Genomic DNA, 23,220 nt, shown 5'->3' with positions numbered 1-23,220 from the left:
GAACAATAGTTAACACTTTACAATAATGTCTCGCCAGTTAATGCATTAACATTAACAAAGAGCGAATAGCTACATTTTTACAGAAGTTATTCTTCTTTGATAATGTTAGTTTAAAAAAGCAACTGTTAGTGTAAGCTCAGGTCCATTAAATAATAGTTACAACTTTTGATTTTAATAATGTGTTATTAAATGCTGAAATGTACATTTAACTAAGATTAATACATGCTTTAGAAGTATTTTTCATTGTCAGTTTGTTAATGAATGAACTAATGTTAAATAATGGAGCCATATTGTAAAGTGTGTGATTGAACAACAGTCAGAACATATTCAAACAATATCTAGGGCATGTAATTTAAAACTTAAAAAAAAAAAAAAATTTGAAAATGACTTTAAGTCTTTAAGTATTAGGTTATGTGATGACGAGCACCGGATTGTGATTACTGGGGAAACGGCTGTATTTCTGCTGTTCCATCAGCGCCCTCTGCTGTCTGAAAGTGAATGTGCACTTCAGTGCGTCTTCACGCCTTCCGCCATGTGCCCGGCTCATGAACGGTCTGTTTACATCAGTGCGCGTTCCTCTTTGACGCGTTGTTCATATTAAACGGTTGACGGGTAAAGTATTCTTAAAATACATTCTAAAAATCTGAATAATTCGTAATAAATAATTATTCACGGTATTTTGAAGTGCCCACGATAACAATATTGTGCATGTTCATTATTGCGGTATATCGTATTACCGTTTACCGGCACATGTCTACAAGCGGTACGATATCATGATTTCGGTATATATGCTGCTCCGAAGTTCACCACTAGGTGGCAGCGCGCTACCCAAACTGATGCAAAACCGGCAAATGTGGCAACAGAACAAGATGTATACAGCAGTTGAATCTAACTCAACACGCACAAAACTCATTAATAAAGAGAGGAGTAGACGTGAAATTTGGAATTACTTTGCTTATAAAACTGCTGAAGAACCATCAAACCTTGCCAAGCATCTGTCACTTAATTCCTGACTTGTACTAGACATTAAGAGATCGACAAGGTGAGTGCATAATTCTAACGATCTAATTTAGACATTTTTCTTTTAACACTGATTAACGCATATACATAAGATCGTATCGTTTAAATATAAGGAAATCTCCAGCGTTCGTTTCAACCAGTGACGTTTAGATTTCATAATATTTGCACGCATACTATTGCACTATTTACATCCGCGAAAGACATACCCAACTGTGTTTATGTAACTACTCACTAAAGATTGACATTTTTGACATAATTTTGTGTGTATTTGACTGAGGGAAAAACAACTTAATTTGGAATGCGCGAGCTCTTTAGGCTTGTGTGTGTGTGTGTGTGTGTGTGTGTGTGTGTGTTTGTTGTTGGCATGAGCGCAAAGAAAACTCTCTCAAAGAGCTCTCATCCCATATGTATTACGAAATGCTATAAAATCGCTTGCATGTTCAAATTGGCGAGGTTTAAAAGGACGTGGGCAAGTGATTTCCATCAGCTGTCCCGCAACGGAAGCGAAAGTGTTGAATCTGAGTGCGCAGATTGCTTTTATAGTGCAATACTTTTGTCTTTTGAAGCCAGAAGCAATGGAGACGCGCAGTAATGCTGAAATTACTTACAAAAAAGTTTCCAAATGACTGATTGATGTGATAATCTTTGTTGATTAATTTAATAATAAACATTTGCTGTAATTTCCCGCTTCATAAACCCAAAACTTGCGTGAGTGAGTAAAATTATGCGCAATACCCGCATCAAAATTCAGACCCTGTATGGTATCGATTTAATATCAGTACTTCGGTATTAGATTGTGGTACCGTACCGAAGACAAAATTGTGGTATCGAGCCATCCCTAGTATGCGGCAGTCCTGTGGGCGAAAATGCCTTGTTGATGCTAGAGGTCAGAGGACAATGGGCCGACTGATTCAAGCTGATAGAAGAGCAACTTTGACTGAAATAACCACTCGCTACAACAGAGGTATGCAGCAAAGCATTTGTGAAGCCACAACACGCACAACCTTGAGGCGGATGGGCTACAACAGCAGAAGACCCCACCGGGTACCACTCATCTCCACTACAAATAGGAAAAAGAGGTTAAAATTTGCACGAGCTCACCAAAATTGGACAGTTGAAGACTGGAAAAATGTTGCCTGGTCTGATGAGTCTCGATTTCTGTTGAGACATTCAGATGGTAGAGTCAGAATTTGGCGTAAACAGAATGAGAACATGGATCCATCATGCCTTGTTACCACTGTGCAGGTTGCTGGTGGTGGTGTAATGTAAAATTTTCTTGGCACACTTTAGGCCCCTTAGTGCCAATTGGGCATTGTTTAAATGCCACGGCCTACCTGAGCATTGTTTCTGACCATGTCCATCCCTTTATGACCACCATGTACCGATCCTCTGATGGCTACTTCCAGCAGGATAATGCACCATGTCACAAAGCTTGAATCATTTCAAATTGGTTTCTTGAACATGACAATGAGTTCACTGTACTAAAATGGCCCCCACAGTCATCAGATCTCAACCCAATAGAGCATCTTTGGGATGTGGTGGAACGGGAGCTTCGTGCCCTGGATGTGCATCCCACAAATCTCCATCAACTGCAAGATGCGATCCTATCAATAAGGGCCAACATTTCTAAAGAATGCTTTCAGCACCTTGTTGAATCAATGCCACGTAGAATTAAGGCAGTTCTGAAGGCGAAAGGGGTCAAACACAGTATTAGTATGGTGTTCCTAATAATCCTTTAGGTGAGTGTATGTGTATATATGTGTATGTATATATATATTAGGGATGCGCAATATATAGAAATTATCGAAATATCGCAAATGTACATATTGCAATATGCATATCGCAAGGGCACGCAATATCTGAATGATTTTAATAGGCTACTTCAACATTGTGAAAAGTGTACGTTTTAGGTCGCCGCATATAGCAGAGAATAGACTGGGCACACAACTGATTCTTATGTGACTTGCTTGACGTTAAAAAGAGTTATTAAACGCAATAACTTGCGAAAAACAACTCCTTGATGTCTCGCGCTGTCTGCTGTCAGACACACACCGAAACGTGCGCACAAGCTGTTCTTTTTTTCGTGTCTTGTTACACACTCGAACTGTCAAATACACACACCGTTATGTCAAAATGAGTCTTGATGAGTATTCATGTAAACACAGTGAAAGATATCAGTTGGGGATATCTTAAAGCAATATCGTATCGCATTTCGAATATCGCATTATTTAACAAGGATAACGCATTTTTCTTCAATATCGCACAAAATTGTACTTAAAATGTTTCTTGAGCACTAAATCATATCATATTACAATGATTTCTGAAGGATCATGTGACACTGAAGACTGAGTAATAATGCTGAAAATTCAGCTTTGCTGTCACAAGAATAAATTACATTTTGAAACATATTAAAATAGAAAACATTTTTTAATAGTAAATACTATGGAAGCTTGTTTCCACCACAGAATAAAAAATAAAAAGGTTATTACGACTTCTCACAATTGCAAGTTTACATCTCACAATTCTGACTTTTTATCTCACAATTGCGTGATATAAAGTCGCAATTCTGAGTTGATAACACGCAATTGCGACTTTTTATATCATGCAAGTCTGACTTTATAACACGCAATTGCTTATAAACTTGTAATTCTAAGAAATTTCTCACTATTCTGAGAAATATAGTCAGAATTGTGAGATATGAACGTGCCATTGTGAGAAAAGTCAGAATTGAGAATTTATATCACGCAATTTTTACTTTATAACTCGCAATTGCGAGTGTACATCTTGCAATAATTACATCTTTTCTCAGAATTTCTAGATTTAAACTCGCAGTTGTGAGATGAAAAGTTGCTATTATCTTTCAAATGTTTTATTCTGTGGCGGAAACAAACTTCCATAAAATACAGCCTTGGTGAGCATAAGATACTTTTTTCCAAAAAACATCACGTTAAGTTACTTATTACTACTTCTTTATTTATTTTTTATTTTTTTAAATGCTTTTATCTAAGAGTGCTCCCCAAATCAAGAAAATGCAAATAAGGTTTACACATTCTGTCTGGCCCTGCCAATTAGTTTTGCCAAAAGAAAGAGAGAGAAAAACATGTTTGGTTAAGGCAGTTGTACTCATTAATGGTTTTTAAAAATCGCCTCTTCTGGCTTGTCTCTCAGTTTTTTTTCCTCCTCAGAAAGTAATCACTTCAAATGAGCACTAGAAGACAACTAATTTCCTTGGTGTCAGACACTGAAATATCTCATGTGATATTGCTCTTGAAAATAATCTTTCTCACCATTGGCATTCAAGTACATTATAATACACATATAGTACACTAGTACACCCAGTAGTCATATAATAATCATGCTGATTTTATGATGACACATTTGGTTGCAAGCGGTTTAAATGCAGTGGCCGGTCACACTATACATCTATTTTCAGTTTCCACCCTTCATATAACATTTCTGTTATGTCATGAATACAGAAGAGCTGAACATTCATGATAGTTTTTGTGTTAGGTTTGCTTGAAATGGAAAAACAACATTTATGCATTAATCATTATCTTGTGTTTCAGAACTATTCCTAGTGGACTATAGACTGGGTAAACCCAGCCTGATCTGCCAGCGATTTTATTTCGCCCTGAAGCTCAGGCTGGAAACCTGTACATATTTTTATCCTGCTTCTGTTACAAATTTGCGGGGACCAATCACAAACCGGGTTATCCACCTGGCGCGCTATTGGCGGGTTTAACACAATGACGGATAGAGAAGCGATGGATCATTGGTCTGATTGGTTGAACTTGAAGGACTATCCAATTGCAATTGAGTCATTTGAATGATGCCTGTTGATCACGCCTCTTGTACAGTAAAAATACAGAACAGACTCCCAAGACCAATGTTCAATCTTAAAAGATTGAGCTTGGTAAGGTGATAGCCAGACAAAGTGGACTACTGACCAATGTAAAATTTCTAAAACATCAATTTTTTTTAAATTTTTTCACTCGTTAATGTGACAATTAACATGGTTATGTGATCAGACAAAAAGAAAAATACGTTTTTTATACACTACGTGTCATCTTCAAGCAATTTTTATTTTATTTTATTCAGTTTGTTTGTGTACTTCTTTCTTTTAGTTGCAGATGTGCTGTTGAAGACTTTGGGCAGTAGTTTTGCATGGGGAAGAGCATTTCACTTGAAGGATTAGTTCCCTTTAAAAGGATAATTATCCCATGATTTACTAACCCTCAAGCCATCCTAGGTGTAAATGACATTCTTCTTTCTGATGAACACAATAGGAGTTATATGAATAATAAATATCATTATGCTAAAATTTTATAAAGTAAAATATCTATCTTCCACAGACCGCCTTCCATATTCAACTTAGCATAACTGGCGTGACGTCACGTATGATGTAGCATAAGCGTTTTGAACTGCGAGAGGCATTACACTTTCTTCGCAGGTTGAATACAGAAGGGGGTCTGGCGGTAGCTAGATATTTTTCTTTATAAAGTTTTAAAAAAGGAAAATTATTCTTACAAAAATGCATCGCTTTTTTTGGAGTACATTAATGATGGAAGCCCTTTTTTGAGCTTCAAACTCGTGGGCCCCGTTCACTGCCATTATAAAGCTTGCAAGAGCCAGAAAGAGCCACTCCGATTGTGTTCATCAGAAAGAAGAAAGTCATATACACCTATGATGGCTTGAGGGTGAGTAAATCATGGGGTAATTTTTAAAGTGAACTAATCCTTTAACCTTAAGAAGTTTAGTCATCAGACCTTTTCAAAACCCGGATTTTGCCTGTTGTTTGATAACTGGGTCTGCAGTCACATGCAAGGAGATAACACATTTACAGAATGATTAGCGGTTGATGAGTTCATCTGACAACTCAATATAGGCTAATATAAACAAATATCTCAGTTTTCCTTCATACTACCTTCAGCATCCTTATAAGATTCTGCCATCTGGTGGTCAAAAGAACTCTTTTTCATAGTTCTTTGGAAATTTCAGTGAAAATGTCTTGTATTCTTGATATACCTGAACATATTTGTTTTACCTGCAGGTGTGTCTGGTTAATCTAATTCACCCTAAACTTTCTTTGTCTCCATATGTGTTTAGACTCAACCGGCCAGCCTTTCTGTATCCAGTGCAAGCCGGAGTACCAGGGTCCCAACTGTGAGCAGTGTAGTGATGGCTTCTACAACGCAGACAGCATCTGCCTACCCTGTAACTGCAGTGGGAACGGAGACCCCCGCTTGTCCCCTCGGATATGTCACCCGGACACAGGCAACTGCCTGAGCTGCATCAACAACTCTACGGGCCAGCACTGCGAGCGCTGCGCAGAGGGCTTCACGGGGGACGCGCTCTCCAGGAACTGCACCCCTACAGGTGAGAGCCAAAGCCAATACGTTTGGGCTAATATGCGTAAAAACTCTAGTGATAATAATGGATTCATTTTTGCTACAGTCGGGGATGTGCCAATTCAGTAATTTGTTAATATATCGCAGATTTCTTTCTTTCGCAGCTGTACTTAAAATTATTTTAAAATTCAAATTTGTGTGTGTGTGTGTGTGTGTGTGTGTGTGTGTGTGTGTGTGTGTGTGTGTGTGTGTGTGTGTGTGTGTGTGTGTGTGTGTGTGTGTGTGTGTGTGTGTGTGTGTGTGTGTGTGTGTGTGTGTGTGTGTGTGTGTGTGTGTGTTCATTCATATAATTTTGAACAATCTGTATCTCTGACTATCATTTTGTCAGTGCAGTTAGAGACACTTCTACAAGACTATGAAAAAAAGTGAAGTGAACCATTTGAGAGAGTTTGAAACTGATCCCGCGGGTTAACTCTCTCTCGTGGACACACTTTCTCATGCGTTTGGTGCGGTTTCAGTTGTGATCCATATTGCAATGTATTGAATATATCATGCATCACGAAGACCTTGATGTTACCCAGCCTTACTGTATATACTGTGTGAACAGGAAGGAACTGAGCTTGAAATATTAATATTTTTCAAAGGGTTGATTGAAAAAAGAGAGGTGCATGTTAAGTGGTTGTGGTTTTCAGAGAGGGGAAAAGAAGTTGCGTTGTAGAATGTCTAATCCCAGATCAGCGTTCTGACTCACAACATCCGTCTGTACGCTGCTGATTCTATCAGTGTTGTACTGTAAAGAGGACAGATCATACGTTTCCACAGGCAGGCTGACTCGGGCTGCCAAACGGTAAACAAGGACCACAGTGTGAATATATGAAAGAGAGAGGAGGAAGAAAAGAGTGATTTATCACTCCAGTAAGCCAGCCAAATCCACACTCTCTTTTCGTCAATCTTTCCACTCAGCCAACAATAATAAATCCTTCTTTTTGGCCTGTCTGAGCTCTGCTCCAGATGGTCTGCTGCTACAGAACAACCATGTTGCCATTCACTGATGATAACGGTACTGTAATGGAACTCCATATGGAAATGATATTGACTTTCCAACAATGGCTGAAAAATCTCCCATAATGATTATTATTAACTAAAATGAAAACGTTCCAGTTTTTGAATTAAATAAAGCTGAAATTAAATTAAATAAATTAAAATGTAAATATTATGTGAAAAACTTGAACTAATAATAATAAAAAAAGCTGACTTGGTAACTAACTGGTAGTTGAAGTACTAAAATGACAAAAACTAAAACTTAAAAATAAACTGAAGCAAGAACACAAAATGACAAAAACACAAATTTACTCAAATTAAAATGAAAACGGAAAATGTAAAAGTGAAAGCTAATTCAAAATATGAATAAATGCTATAATGGTATAAAAATAATAAACCTAACTGTTAATAAACCTAAAATGTTTTCTGAGGTAAATGGCTGAGGGTTTTTTTCAGTCTTTATGTACATGGCATACAGTCTGACATTGTCTGTTCTACTGAACAGATGGAATCGCTCTTGCCTGTGTGTGAATCTTCTTCCAGTGTGCAGCATCTGTTCTCTACATTACACTAGATCAGGGCTCCACATGGGACTGGCTTGCTGCTTTCACCCTTTTTTGTTCTATTCCTCTCACGTTCTTTCATCACTTCTTTTACTCTCGTTTTTGTTCTCTATCTTTCATTTATAACCTATATTGCCATTTGCTTAATGTTCGCTTGCAGTGATGTTAACTTTTAGTATGGAATGTTACCAGTATTAAAGTACTGTTTCTGGTTGTAAAAGATGGGATGATTTAGCTATAATGTTACCATTATAGATGTAGAATAATTGTGCATGCTTTAGGTAGTGTGTTGATATATTGTTTAATATATTTGAAATGTTTAATATACTTTACCATTCAAAAGTGGGCAAGTTTATTTATTTTTGGAATGTTTTAATATTTTTTATAGATCAAATATGTGTGAGCTTCTGTTTACCAAATGCAATGAGATGTAAATAAAAGGCTAAATGAAATCTGTTCATCATATAAGGCATCATATCTCATCACAAGATTTGGATTAAACCGCTCAATTCATATGGATTTGATTTATGACTATACCTTTTTGGATCCTTTAATTTTAAAGTCTTTTTGAGAATGACAGAATTTAAATTTTTGGGTGAAATTTGCTTCATTTCAAGATGAAAGTAATGATGACTTGCAGTTTGGTGAGTGAGTCAGAAGTTCAGTAAAGGATTTTTCAGACTTGTGAGTCTTTTTGAACGATTTATTAAGAACCATGAGAGACATTTATTTGGGAATAAGGGTTTTTTTGTATTCAGCCCACTAAGACAATATAAAGACGTATTTTATAAAGATGTGTTTTCTTGCCTTTATTTTACGGTACACAGCCTTTTTATCTCCTTACATTCAGTACAAGGGGTGTCCAAACTCGGTCCTGGAGGGCCACTGTCCTGCAGAGTTTAGCTCTTACTTGCCTCAACCCCTGTCTGGAAGTTTCTAGTATGCCTAATAAGATCTTGATTAGCTGGTTCAAGTGGGTTCAGTATCAAGATGCATGTTGACTAAATTCAAGCATTAAAGAGAAAACAGTGTCTTCTTCACTTTTATCTTTTTACACAATCATTTCCCTCATATAATTGAATAAGGAAAGGAAAAACAAAAGAAAACAGAAACAACAGACTAGCATGTTGACTACTTGAACATAAATTTTGCTCTCCTTTCTTTCTGGCCAGCAAATTTCTCAATGACTCCCTGATTATAGTCAGTCATCTCAGTAGTGTCATGACGTTTGCATTTTCAGTTAGATATTTGAGGTCTCTTACCCCCGTTGTTGTCCACAAAACTTCAGTACCGACACTTTGAAATAAAAGACATTGCTAACAACACATCCAGCCAGCCACCTACGTTTCTCATAACAAGCGCGTGACACTCCGAGTGCAGCTGCGTCCTGTCACTGGCCAGCAGCTGGATTTGTAAATCGCGTTGGTCCGGTCCGGTTCGGGATCCTTTATCCTTTTTTTTCTTCCAACGAACGCCTTGTGAAAGAATTTTGTTGAACTGCTGCCATCTCTACGAAGTGATCATCCTAAGAAGGTTTTGGCGGAGTCGGAGTGACGGTGTCGCCCGCGCACTTTCGCTTAGTGGCCAAGAGCCAAGTGTAAAGTTGAATGACAGGTGACGAGAACCAATCAGATTGGATAAAATAACACGCATCCAATTCTGATTCGCCAGGGACGCAGAGACCTGGGTCCGGAGGAGGATCTTTAAGAAACCAATTAGAGACCAGCTTCAGGTCACATGCTGCCCGTAGATTTTTGGACTCAGACATCCATTTGTCCGCCATATTGAAGAACATATAAAATAGTTAACCGATCAAAGACAGTTTTTATTAAATGCTGAGGCTCTTACTAACAGCTGGTACGTCGTATGAGTTAACTATTTTATTTTTATTTCATTTGTTTATCATTTTTGTATACATGTATATTTCTAGAGTTTTGATGGGGGAGGCGCCCCAGCGCCCTCTATTGACCAGCCGCCACTGGTTGGAGCTAAACTTTGCAGGACAGTGGCCCTCCAAGATCAGGATTGGACACCCCTGAGTACAAGACTGCAAACTCACATTCACATTCACATCAACACTGCTCTGCCCGCCATACCACTAGAAAGTCACAGGACTATAATAAATTAACTTTTGTTTTTTGGATATGTGGTATTATATAAGATGCGTATATTTTCTCAAACTGTCCTTCTCTTTCTCTTGCCTTGTCCATAGTCATCCACACTACTCCTTCAACCACTACCCAACAGTTTCACTACACCACCATGAACTCCAGCCCCAATGCTACAGCACAATTCACCACCTCTTCCACCACCCTGCTGAGCAGCCTTGGCAGCTCCACCCCCAACACCACCACCACCACCACAGTGACTCCAGTCCCATGGAACCAGTTCAACATCATCATCCTGGCCGTCATCATCATAGTTGTGCTAGCTCTCATGGCTGTGGTGGGTGGCGTGTACACTTACAGGGAATACCAGAACCGCAAGCTGAACGCCCCGTTCTGGACCATCGAGCTGAAGGAGGACAACATTAGCTTCAGCAGCTATCACGACAGCATTCCGAACGCAGATGTATCAGGGCTTTTAGAGGATGAAGTTAGTGACGTGGGCAACGGACAACTTGCTTTAACCGGTCCTGGTAGTTTGTATAAGGTGTAACTAATCTTACTGTTCTTACGCAGAAACTGGGCTGCTACACCAGTGCTGGATTGTCACTGGCCAGATTGTGGACCTATGGATATATGGAACCCAATTTGTTTTTTCATTTTATGCAGATGAAAAAAAGGACATTGTTTTTCTCATCGGACATAATGCTAACCCTCACACAAGCACTCCAAAACCAGAAGAGCCAGTAGTTAATGAAGAACATGAGCAGTGCATCTAACTCAAAAGCAAAGCTAAACTTCCTGCCTTGTTGAAGATCTTGGCGACTCAGCTGAAATGTTGTCTTGCCTTGAAGAAAGAGAAGAGATGCAGAGACTAATTCGCTAACAGAATACTAGACACTGAAGCATGTCTGGTTAGATCAATCAAATGCACATTTACAAGCGTCCATTTACTCGTTCCCTTTGTAAATGCTTTTAAATACACAGAGAAGAAATTCGTTTTCAACAAACTCAGGATGGATATCATTTTTGTTTGTGTTGACCACACCATTTTTGTGTTGCTTCAGCACAAGGATACCATACATGCTATTACATGTGCAGGACTTTAGGGGGCGCCATTACACCGGACCTGACATGCAGACCAGGCCTGTGTATTATCCAATGGAAATGCATAATCCTGAATTGCAGATGCTGAATGACTTTTGCATTCATTTGCAATTTTTTAGTTTTAGTTTTTTTGCCGAAGCGAAATACAAGAAAGGATTATTATTTTTTTATCAGGCCAAAGAGGATCTGTGTGTCAGTCTCAGGCGAAGAGAGTCTGGCTAATTCTTGTCACAGTTTTACAACGACGAAGAGGATTTAGAGGACTGTTTCACAATGTGTAGAATTTTACTTGTTTAATTTATTTTCAGGAATTTCTCTGCAATCCGCTTTTCCTTTGTGACTTATCACCAGCCACCTGTTGACAGGTGCCATGCCTTGTTGTGTGGACTTGACACAGCAATATATCTGGTTGGGAGAGTTTAACAATTTTGGTTAATTTATTTGGACGAACCTCTCTCTCAGAGGAAACAGACTTCAGAGGAGGGGAACAAATATGATCAGATGAGCAATAATGCATGTTGGGTCTAACAGCCGTTCTGGACAATCACTGCCATTCGTGTAGCACAGGCTAAAACAAGTTGATCGAATGGTTCAGTGAATGAATAAGTGCACGTGTTTGAGTGTGTGGGTGTATGTGTGGGTGCTGAGTGTGGTAATGAGTTGGAAAAGTGTCAGTCCATAAAAGACACAAGAAAGGGTGTGTATGCACAAGTACGTTCTCGGTAGGAGATGGCCCGAACTTGAAGAAAAAAAGAGCAATGGTTCATCGCTGTCTGTATTTCAAATGACTCTTGGGATATCGTCTTTTAGGTCCCTCCCTAATTCCACAGTCATGAAGCTGTCTTTTCCCAACGTGCGTTGGTACAAAACTATGTAAATATTAGATGTACAGAATGGTTGTCTTGCGGAGGCTGCTATTGTATTGGTACATATGGCGACGAGTTTTGTTTCTGTGTCCAGCATACTTGTGTGCGCACATAGAGACCGACGTCGTAACGGTGTCTTAATCTTACATTATATGCATTGTGCAGTATGCATGGTGCACCACATTCACAACTAGCTCTGTGAAAAATTTCAATAAAAGTAAGTTTTACTATAATTTGTGCTTTCATCATCATTATTATTATATCGTTGTATGTCATGCACTAGTTCCAGCCACTGGAGCGCACCAGTCTGTTTCCTGACCATCTGATTCATCTTGAACATTTTCTGGACTTTTGGAATATCCCTGGATTCAGTACATTTTGTTGGGGCAGAGGCATTAGATCTTTGAAAGCTGTTCAGTTGTGTTTGAGGCACTGTAAATCTATTTTATGTTGGATGCTAACATTTCTAGAGTCGCCATGAAAATAAAATTGTATTTACTATTTACTTTGTTAGTGCACATTACTAGTCTTGTGGTGAACAATTAACCCGTGCAAGTTTATACACTGAATAAAAGTTTGTCCTGGTAATCTTTAATCAAAATCTAAAAAAGTTGCTTCTGTTCTGGAATGGCATTCCCTCTCTGATGTCAGTTTAACAGCTTGGGTTGGATATCCTTAACCACCTCCCTCCAACCATCAGTTCATTGAGTTATTTAATAATTCCATTAATTAGGTGTACATTTCAAACATTATTCACCGTAACCTAAAGTCCAGTTGTCCAAACTCATTTAATCAGTTCATAGTTCATAGTCCGTTGCTATTATGACATCCCTTCAACTAAAAATACTCATTTGTATAATTATATTGTGTAATTAATCTCTAAATATGTTACAACTTAGCAGCAAGTGCATACTTTCCTTATGTACTCGTATTTAAGTTTTCCACGTTCTTTTAGTGCGACTCCAAAATCAAAGATTAAAACATGACTCCTTTTTTACATGTACAGTAAACGATATTGCTCAGATCAGTGTCTTTTTTTTCGTTCTGTATAATCATCACTTTCATCTACGGACCATGTGTTTCTAATGCCATCATCTGTGTCAGAATCTGGCAACTATTTTGAGTTTGATTGAGCAATATGCTGAGGTGACACATTTTCCATGGATGACCTAAGATGATCCATTATGTTCTTGTATGATCTTGTTTTTTTTGTTGAGCAAAATAGTTGGTGATAAATGTCACAAAAGAATGATTGTTTTTAGAAGCCCACAGACAACTCCTAGATTTCCTAACATCACAAAATTGTAATTTCTATATGATCTATTCCTAGAAGCAGTTGCCCCAAGGTGTCATTGAGTCATGTTCCAAACATCTTTTGATAGCTTTACCATACAGAGGGAATGTGTGATCATAACTACTGGACGATATCTTCTCCATATCTAGACGTTTCCTCTGGCTGTTGTTGATTTTGAGACGTGAGATGAATAATTTGCATTCATATTCTCCACTGGATTGTTTTTCAGGATTACAACTACAAAAGCCCCCCACCCACATAAATGTTCTCATCTTTAATTTGCACACTTCTCAAAGGTCAGGGGTAGATAGCTTGTGGAGTATTCCTGCAATCGCCTACACCTTCTGGGTATCCATTTAAGGGGTCACGCATACTAACAAATATCACACAATCACTTTTTTAAAGTCAAGTACATGCTTTCATTATTTTTTCCTTTTATTCAGAGTAGATTTTAGGAGTAAATACAAAACATCCTCTTAATCTAGATATATAAATCAGCGAAAAAAGTAGTCATCTTCCTCTTCTTTTTGTAGACTTGTTTACTTTTGCCACCAATTAAAAAAATTTAATCAAAATATAATTTGGTTGTTTTAGGTGTGTGTGTGTGTGAGAGAGAGAGAGAGAGAGAGAGAGAGAGAGAGAGAGAGAGAGAGAGAGAATTATTGTAGCCATTTATGTAAAGCCTGGTTTAAGACCAAGCAAAAACCTCTTGAGAGCTATGACCAGCTGCAAACGGTCATCTCATTGGCTAGTGCTCACCTTTCATCGTTGCCATTTTAATTTCAGCAAATCACTTTAGTGCAACAGAGCTGACGTGAGCAAAAAGAGACGTCGTCTTTGACTATTGCAAGTTAATGCTGTTAAATACAAATAGATAAAACATTTTATGTAACTTTTAGCCTGTTCTTAATGTCAGACCTCATCATTGTTAGTCATTTTTCACAGAAACCATGTTTAATGGAGAAATTATAACCTTTGAGACTATAAAAAGGGATGCTATGTACACATTACTCCACCCCTGCATTTGTCACCTGCTCCCTTGTATAAAAAAAGAGCTTGAAGTGTCATACAGAAATATGATGATAGAGTTGATTTATATTTGCGATATTGTAAACACAATGTAGATTCGTTGCGGGAGTGATTCAAAGCACGACTAAGTACTTTTATATTTTCACTTATCTCCCGTCCCAGTTAACACTGCATTTTTCCATTTTGCTAATGAAGAGCACTTGAAGTGGAAACTAACTGTTGTAGTGAGAGTCTTTTCTCTGTCTCTCTTGTCTTCCTGGAAATACAGTTGCCATGACACAGAAAGAGATGTTGAGATTCTTGTTAAGATCATCCCTCAATCCCTGCAGTGACACTGTAAATAAGCAATTTATAAGAACATTTAGAATACCTGACTCGGATGATGGTAGAATGGGATCCAGATGTATAATACAAAGCCAACACAGCTTTACCATTCCCAGTAAATAAATAATCATCGGTTTAAATAAATAAAGCCGGTTACTGCTTGAAGGTAATCAGTAATGACAAAACAAAAATGTGAATCATTATTGCACATCAAAAATCCAGAGACATTTAAATCAATCTGAGTAAATGATGCCGGAAATCAACAGCGCTTAGCCAATAGAGTGCTGACGAGTGGAATTTGATGTCATTGTGGCATCATAGAGCCATGTAGACCTTGAAATGGAAGACGTTTGCGGGCATTTTCTTTTACTTACTTTGATATCATCTGGGAAACTGCCCTCTTTTGGAAATTTAACTTGTGAGTTCTGTAAATAGAGTAACCGATAAAATGAGTCATATAAAAAAAAACATTTATATATATATATATATATATATATATATATATATATATATATATATATATATATATATATATATATAACAAAAAAACATAATCTATGTCTGAATCAACAGTGAGACGCTCACAAAAAGGTTGCATGTCCCTAAAGCGCCCCGCAAAACTTAATCATGCACAGTGCATAAAGACTTTTGCTGATGCTTCTGCTAACACCCACACCCAACGGGAGCACATGTATATACATGTGGTGACCTTGTTTGTGTGATTGATTACTGATATATCTTGAGACTTCCAGGCAACATTGAGGGAAAATACCAAATGGGGGGTCTCTAAAGTACTTGTGGTCTATATGTCAAATCCTGTCGTTGTTTACACAACTTCGTCATTCCAAACCTGCATATCACACTTTATTCTGCACAATACAAATGGAGAAGACATGGTCAGTGGTTTTCAAGCAATGAAAATGGTGATGAAGACTGAAAAAGGGTGCAAAACCTGAAGCCATGTGATGGGGAACAGTTGAAACTGAAGTTGTTATTCACTGATAATATCCTCCAAAAAGCAGATAACAGTCGTGACAGAATCGTTCAATGAGTTGAATTTGAGAAATGTAAATTCAAAACAATTTTGTGAATGGATGAAACATTAGGGTTAAACTGAGTTGGTTCATAAACCAGGTATTGCTGCATCTCTGAACGTGCCCCATTTTTAAAAAATTACTTTTAGGTCACACAATCCTCCCGCAGTTCATATACTTCATATACTTGCACACGTTTGTTACATTTACAGTGTTTATTGCATCTCTGTGACACTCAATAACTCCATTCATTGTCAATGTCAAAATGTCTCCTTTTGAGTTCCATACAAGTCTGGAATGACATGAGGATGAGTAAGTGATGACAGAATTTTCATTTCTGGGTGAGAAATTTCTCACCCTTTCTCACCCTCAATTTTTCATCTCTCCAGTAGCGGTTTTAACATTTAGTGACATGGCGTCTGATGCAGAGAACCCAATGACACATGTTGCTATGCTTATTAACACATCCGGTGACAAATCCAGTCTTCATTGGCATATATTAGTGGATAGAGAGAAAAAAAAGGTGTCAAAATCGTATCTTTAGGGGTACAATAGCTTGTCGCTGGGGCAGTACCCTTAAAAGGACATATTCTTTTTACCACAAAAATGTTCATAGTAATACCTTAAGGTATATATTTGTACTCTAAGGCACTAATGTGGACTTTTGAGGAGTAACTGCCCCAGCGACAAGCTGTTGTACGCTTAAAGGTACAATTTTGACACCTTTTTTCTCTGCGAGTAGTGGCATGTGTCAACTTAATTTAAGGCAGGAACTTTTTAACAGTGTACGTTGGATTTTTTAATGTAAAAAAACCAAAAGACAAAAATAGTTTTATTTATTTATTTAGGATTTTGTTTCACAATTATGTCGGTATAGCTGCTCGGTTCATCTGTAAGTCACTACTGGAGGTGTCGCATCATCATACAGCAACATGTTCCGCGATAATGTCAGTGACAGTGAAAACCGGATGTGTCAATAAGCATAGCGACATGTGGCACTGGCTTCTCTGAGTCAGCCATGTAACATAATGTTAATTTAAGGTTTGTAATCCCTTTAAAGGAACACTCCGCTTTTTTTTGAAAATAGGCTCATTTTACAAGTTCCCTAGAGTTAAATAGTTGAGTTTTACCGTTTTTGAATCCATTCAGCCGATCTTTGTATCTGGCGGTAGCACTCAAACGGTATAACTCAACTATTTAACTGTTTTTTTTCTGTTTCTTTTCTTTTACACAACATTTATCAAAATTATGCATATTATTAAAAAATTATTAACAAAACATATCAAGCCATAGACGGATCTTCCAACACTTATCCCCTGCTTGCTGATTTTAAGAAGCATTGTTGTCAGTGAGATGTAGACATGCTAGAGTCTGAAAACAGCCACCATGGGATGTCATTTTGTCATTTTCTCAAGTATGCATGATTTCCTGACATTTGGTGCAGATCATGTGCAGATCAATACCAATCAATATTTCAATTATATTAAACAGTGCTGTTAACATTTTTCTGAGTCCCAGATTTTATATAAAACATAGAGAAAATATATAACACTAAAAAAATTATTGAATCTGCTAAATTAATTGAGCAGCTCATTAATATTTTTCTTAATATGACAAATACATAACATCAAAATTCCACCAACTGTTTTAAGGTTAACAGCCCGATGTGACGTATATGTCACCACAATATTTTCATAACTTGTTTTATATCAAATTGTTTAAGAAATGTATTAAAATCAGGTTAAGTGTAATCTATGATAAGTTATTAAAATGTTAGAATTGTTGCATGGGTTGAAACATACCTTTAGTAACAAAAACAAGCGTATTAAAAAATTGCTCACACTGCAACATGTGCTAACCAGACAGGCCACCATTTTGGAAATGTTGCCATGGCAACAAAAAATGCACAAATTGTCACATGACCGAACCTGGGTGTTCCTTATATGTCACTTAGGGACTTCCTGAGTTGAAATTTAGGGATATTGCTTTAAAAAGACCTTTCCAGATAATCACCAGTGTTTGTGAAACCGTGTCACTGTGGGTTCTTATGGGTTAAAATAATAATAATAATTTGTTACATTTATATAGCGCTTTTCTAGGCATTCAAAGCGCTTTACATAGAAGGGGGAATCTCTTCAACCACCACCAATGTGCAGCATCCACCTGGATGATGTGACGGCAGCCATATTGCGCCAGAACACCCACCACACACACACACACCAGCTGATTGGTGGACAGGAGATGGAGTGATGAAGCCAATCGTATATATGGGGATGATTAGGAGGCCATGATGGACAGAGGCCAAAGGGCAAATTTGACCAGGATGCTGGGGTTACACCCCTACTCTTTATCGAAGGACATCCTGGGATTTTTAATGACCACGGAGAGTCAGGACCTCGGTTTAACGTCTCATCTGAAGGACGGTGCTTGTTACAGTATAGTGTCCCCATCACTACACTGGGGTGTTAGGACCCACACAGACCACAGAGTGAGCGCCCCCTGCTGGCCTCACTAACACCTCTTCCAGCAGCAACCTAGTTTTCCCAGTTGGTCTCCCAACTAATAAATTGAATTACAAACAGTGCTAATAAAATGAAATAAATTGTTAGCCTAGATTACAACAAGAAATCAATAAAATGCATGCAAGCATGCTTTACAAAGTGAAAGCTCCCACCCACCCTCTTCTCACCCACAGGTGATGTGGAGTTAATAGCACACTGTTGACTGCGTGGGAGACTGGTATCTCATTACAGTCGTCAACTTCATCCGGGACTACAAGAGGCATTTCTAGTGTGAAACTGCAGTTATTTCAGCATCTTGAGGAGCAGGCATGGGTACAGCGCACGCAGCTAGAGCGCATATTATCTGGACATCGATAGCTTTGGTCCTCATTTTAACTGCATCATGCTTGACATATGTCTTCATGTCGAAGGTAAATATAACTGGATCTACTGCTAGAATGTCAGATTTTGGTCAATAAATAGACGCGGTGTTCAAGATTCTGTTGGACATTTTGAAGAATAACTCGGCGATTGTTTGTACTGGAGTGATTTAGATGCATTCCTGCATAATAGGCTGATGCGATAATTTACCATTCCAGTAAGCATGTCGTTTAAAAAAAAAAAAACTATGAAAAAAAAAAACAGCTCAGCTCGCTTACATAATGCTTCTTCGGCTGAGAAACACTTCCTTGTTTTCCAGCTACGGGTTTTCTCCAACATTTGATGTGGACAATAATTCAGGGGTCGAGTTGCAGAGGGCGTGTTTGTAAATAACTGCTTGTGCAATCTACTCTTAAAATATGCATTACATAGTGACATGTCTTACCGTAACTTCAACAGGTGTCTGGATGCCAAAGAATTCATAATTTACCCGGTAAGTTTATCCTAATAACCTATTCAAAAGGCTAAGTTTTTTTTTTTTTCGTCTGTTGGGCCATTTGGTGCCAAAGTTAGCAAAACGTGAAAGAAGACTTAAAACACTTAAAACACACATCTTACAAGTTACAAGATCAATATTTTTTCCCTTTAAGTCAGTTACATAGTCTAATTCGATAACTAAAGGCAACTGATTGCCCTTTGGCTAACAGTTAGTTGGTTATGCCTTTTCTTAATCTAAACGATAAAACCGGCAAGCTGTAGCCTATTATAAAAAAGAAAACCAAATAGCAGAAATGTTCTGAAAGCTCTAATGTTCAGCTTTCTGTCTCACTGTGTGTTTGTTTTGTGTAAATGCATTTTTGTGGTCTGCTTCCACGCATTTTCCTGTTCAGCTGTCAATTGTTAGGTTAGTTATTCATGCAACTGCTGTTGTTGTTTTAAATCAGCATTCGTTCTGTGGTGGTAATCTTACAGATGCTTTTTCTTTCTTTTTTTGACAGTCTCCGCAATAGAAAGTATGTTCAGACATGAAGTTTCTCGAGAAAAATGGCTTCTAAAAGGTGATTAACATTTGTTTCAAAATATATTTATGTAAAAGCATGTTTTTTTGTCTTTATGTAGAAATTTCTTAAAAACATAAAAATGACACACTGTAGCTAAAATTACAGATTAGAATTAGAATTTTAGCTTTTTTTTCTCCTTCCAAGCCTGCAATCACACAGATAATCGTTTGGTTTGGGATGATGAGTGGGAAGGCCACAGGAATCGGAGTGAGAGCATTCTGGACCATGACAAAACGTGGATAGTCATACGAGAGAAAGGTGTTTACCTGGTCTACATACAGGCGAACTTTGTTCTAAAGCCGCTGAAGGATAGCGACTCTACTGTTGATCTCAAACTTCTAGTGGATTTCAAGTACGAGGAGAAAACCGAGATCTTTTCAGCTGCACATGACACTCAGGTGGTGAATGACAACACGTCTCCAGATGCAAAGCTCAACACTTTCCTTCTGATGTATATGAATTCAGCAAACCAGTTATCAGTGAAAGTGTCTCCAAGTGATTTGGTGAACTATGAGCCACGACCCTTCTCCACCTTTATCACTATCATAAAATGTGCAGACACCTGGTAGACTGTGGAGCATGGGCAATAAATATTGCATAAATGATCTGTTATATCCATGGACCATGTCCAATTTTTACAAGCTGTTCTTATATTCTTGTTAGCTTTAATTGTGACTTTTTCGATATGACGCAGTCTCAAGATCAGCTGCTAGAACACCTGAGATTTTCCAGCTGTCGTACTAGGAAATGCTCGTTGACATTCACTGTGCGTGGGGGGGTTATGATACTTTCTTGGTGTTTTTTCTTCTTCCTTTCGAAATATGAAGATCACATCTCATGATCTTCTCAGAAGCATGACACATTTTCCTCTCTACCGATATACGAGTTAAGTTTGTTGTGTTTCAGTTTTTTTTTTTTTTATGAGTCAAGATGAAAAAGGGCATGATATACTGTCTATGAGCACTGACTTTGAAGATTCTCATGTATTACGTAGGCTACATAAAATATGACATAGCGGCCTGCAAACAAACAGTAGGCCTACTCAGTAGTAAGCTAATTCTGAGCAAGTGGGTATTTTTCAATGTATATAAATACAATCATGTAGTATTTTAATCATCGACAGCTGAATGTAAAAACCTCATAACAGTTTGATATAAATGCTCAGCGTGTCATACAAAGGCTATGAAGCAACACTTTATTGTGTAAATATGGGCTTTGTTTTTATAAGACAAGCAATCAACATTTTCATCTTAAAAACAAACTCTTAGTATTTCAGGAGCCAAGATTCTTCATATGATGTGGTGGCAGTTTTTGCTGTAAGCCACAGAAGCACTTATTTGTTCATGAATGTCATGGAAATGTTTTCTGATGGGGTGGCAGTGGGGATATTTTTTTCACATAAATTACCACTAGTTACACTAATCCAATCAGTCAAGCAAGCCATATAAAACTGAACAACATGAGCTGTTTTCATGAGACAGTGGAATGTTTTTTTGTTTTGTTTTTCTCAGCAAGTGAAGCAAACCAAGTATTTTTTTTTCAGTCAGGAAAATACCATATGATGATGCATACTTTTTTGTACTCAAGCCAGCTATTCTCTTTTTCTTTGTACTCTTGAGTTTTGCATTCTTCTATTTATTCTAACAAGGTTCATGCTGAGTGATTTCAGTTGCGTTTTTTACTGTTCTCAAATATATAAGCAATATTATATTTATATGCAATTTGTAATATTTTTTATTTAAACTATTAATTATAAATAAATCAATATGCTGTAGCTCCCTATGCATGCCTCTGATATTTTGTAAGCCATTTACTGTACATTAGGCACATCAACAAACACCACACATTGTGTTTGTTAGATGTTTAACAATGTAAATGACAGACAATATAATATCACAAACAAAATGCCTTGTGTTGCTGTCATCTGAGCTTTAAGCTGTTTAGCCTATTCTGACCAGACTCTTTATTTTTCTTGTTTTGAACATGATAGAGAGCAGCTGCTCAAATCACTAAAGACAAAAATTCTGTTCCAAAAGAATGTCATTTAAACTTTCACAACGTTTTCTAGGTGTGAAGGTCAGAAAAACAACAACAATTAAGTGCAACTAAGTGCAACAAATTAAGAACAGTCTGTGTCTAAGGAGTTATTTATAGTTCTTAGGTAACATAGCAAATAAAATCTTATAAGAAATCAATTAAAAGCTTAAATACAAGCTTATAGACTCCTTTTTCAGAAAGGACGAAATCTGTTGACGCCAGTCAAACTGGTAGTGTTGTCCTGCCTTGCTCAACAGAAAGAATGTATTTTATAACCATTACCTAACATTACAGAACATTTCAGGAGGTTTTTGTGATACAAACTAATAAGAATTTACACAGTATTAACCAATGGTTGTAAGTTTTGTTTGTTTATTTGTTTGTTTACAGCCATGCACTAACATTCTGGGAACCAAAAATATTTAGTGTAATTTCCCATGTAAAATCTGGGTCCTGAACAAGGAGGTTTTCTTTTTCTTTCTTGAACAAGGAGCTCTATAACAGGTCCTGAAGTAAAGCAGATGAGAAGGACTGGTTTAGTTGATAGGCCTATCATGTAGCTGTAAGTAATGCCCCCTTGTGGCAGAGACTTTAAAACTGACGTGAAAGAGAATCAAGTATGAAGTTAAAAGGGTTTCAGTTGAGTCATGTTGTGAATTTAGGCTTCAACGTGTTAATGAAGAAATCATGAATGAATACATTTATTTGGTCACACACTTCAGAGGATGATGGATGGATGGTAATACATTATGGAAAATACAATTTTACCAAGAGTTCAGAAATAAATAAAGCTCTAAATCTAACTGTTTTATTTCCAACTAACTTTTAAATCTTACTAACTTTTATCAACACTATTTAAAGATTACTTCCACTGTGCTACTGTCTGCAGGAGAAGGCATGATGCACATTAGTAATGTGAAATGACTAAATACAGTTCTGCTATAAGTCCGGGACATCTCGAAAGATTTATGTTTATGTTATCATGAGACATACGTGGTAGGCTATAAAAAAAGCTCCCTTGTCTGTTTGGTGACTTAATAGATGACGTTCTTAAGATTTTCTCCCCATTTAGACCCTAAATGAATGTCTGGAGTACATTGAACTTCATTCACCAATGTAAGAATTTCTCACAGACTGAAGCCAGTCGTGGCCTACACAGACACGTCACTCTGTAGGTATTTGTGTGCTCAAGGCCTCAAGCTAAGCGGCTGGTCAAAACAACATGATTCTATTTGTAGTATACTTGAATAACATGAGGAAACGTTTGTCAGCTCGTGAATCTTTACTGAACAAAGCAACATCAACGTACATCTAGCTCAGTCAACACCAGTGAACATGCTGGCCAAAAACCATATATCCCCCCAACAGCCACGCCCTCCCCAGGCTCTTAGCCTCTTAAAGGAACCTCACTATTTCCATAGTCAGTCAATACATTACACCCCTTTTCCCCAGTCCACAAAGTAATTTAATAATGTCTAACTATAAAGAGTCTGCTGTAGACAAATTAAA

General features: G+C 37.6%; 2 protein-coding genes across 2 annotated transcripts in view; both read left to right on the top strand.

The window, feature by feature from the left end:
- The window catches only part of LOC307124852 (multiple epidermal growth factor-like domains protein 9), a 104,186-nt gene extending 91,539 nt beyond the window's left edge, over positions 1-12,647 (top strand). Inside the window, exons 5-6 of the mRNA XM_079814311.1 lie at positions 6,127-6,396; positions 10,185-12,647. Of these exons, the coding sequence (XP_079670437.1) occupies positions 6,127-6,396; positions 10,185-10,630 (716 nt within the window). The 3' untranslated portion in view covers positions 10,631-12,647. The remainder of the gene's footprint in view (positions 1-6,126; positions 6,397-10,184) is intronic.
- Positions 12,648-18,418: 5,771 nt separating this feature from the next.
- Positions 18,419-22,500, top strand: LOC307124916 (uncharacterized protein). Its single transcript, XM_079814412.1, has 4 exons — positions 18,419-18,663; positions 19,073-19,106; positions 19,612-19,671; positions 19,819-22,500. Exons 1-4 carry the CDS (start codon positions 18,562-18,564, stop codon positions 20,241-20,243), a joined length of 621 nt encoding a protein of 206 aa, XP_079670538.1. The 5' UTR covers positions 18,419-18,561; the 3' UTR covers positions 20,244-22,500.
- Positions 22,501-23,220: the final 720 nt, after the last annotated feature.

Source organism: Gobio gobio (genome assembly GCF_949357685.1).
Source record: "Gobio gobio genome assembly, chromosome: 4".
Classification (NCBI taxonomy): Eukaryota; Metazoa; Chordata; class Actinopteri; order Cypriniformes; family Gobionidae; genus Gobio; species Gobio gobio.
Note: the sequence above shows the minus strand (reverse complement) of the source record. Positions and strands in the feature narration are given on the sequence as shown.

What these genes read in the sequence shown, in the direction of transcription:
- LOC307124916 (XM_079814412.1), top strand. Translation starts at nt 18,562, where the DNA reads ATGGGTACAGCGCACGCAGCTAGAGCGCATATTATCTGGACATCGATA. An exon ending in CATATGTCTTCATGTCGAAG is followed by an intron (nt 18,664 to 19,072) that starts GTAAATATAACT and finishes TAACTTCAACAG; the next exon opens with GTGTCTGGATGCCAAAGAAT. An exon ending in AAGAATTCATAATTTACCCG is followed by an intron (nt 19,107 to 19,611) that starts GTAAGTTTATCC and finishes TTTTTTTGACAG; the next exon opens with TCTCCGCAATAGAAAGTATG.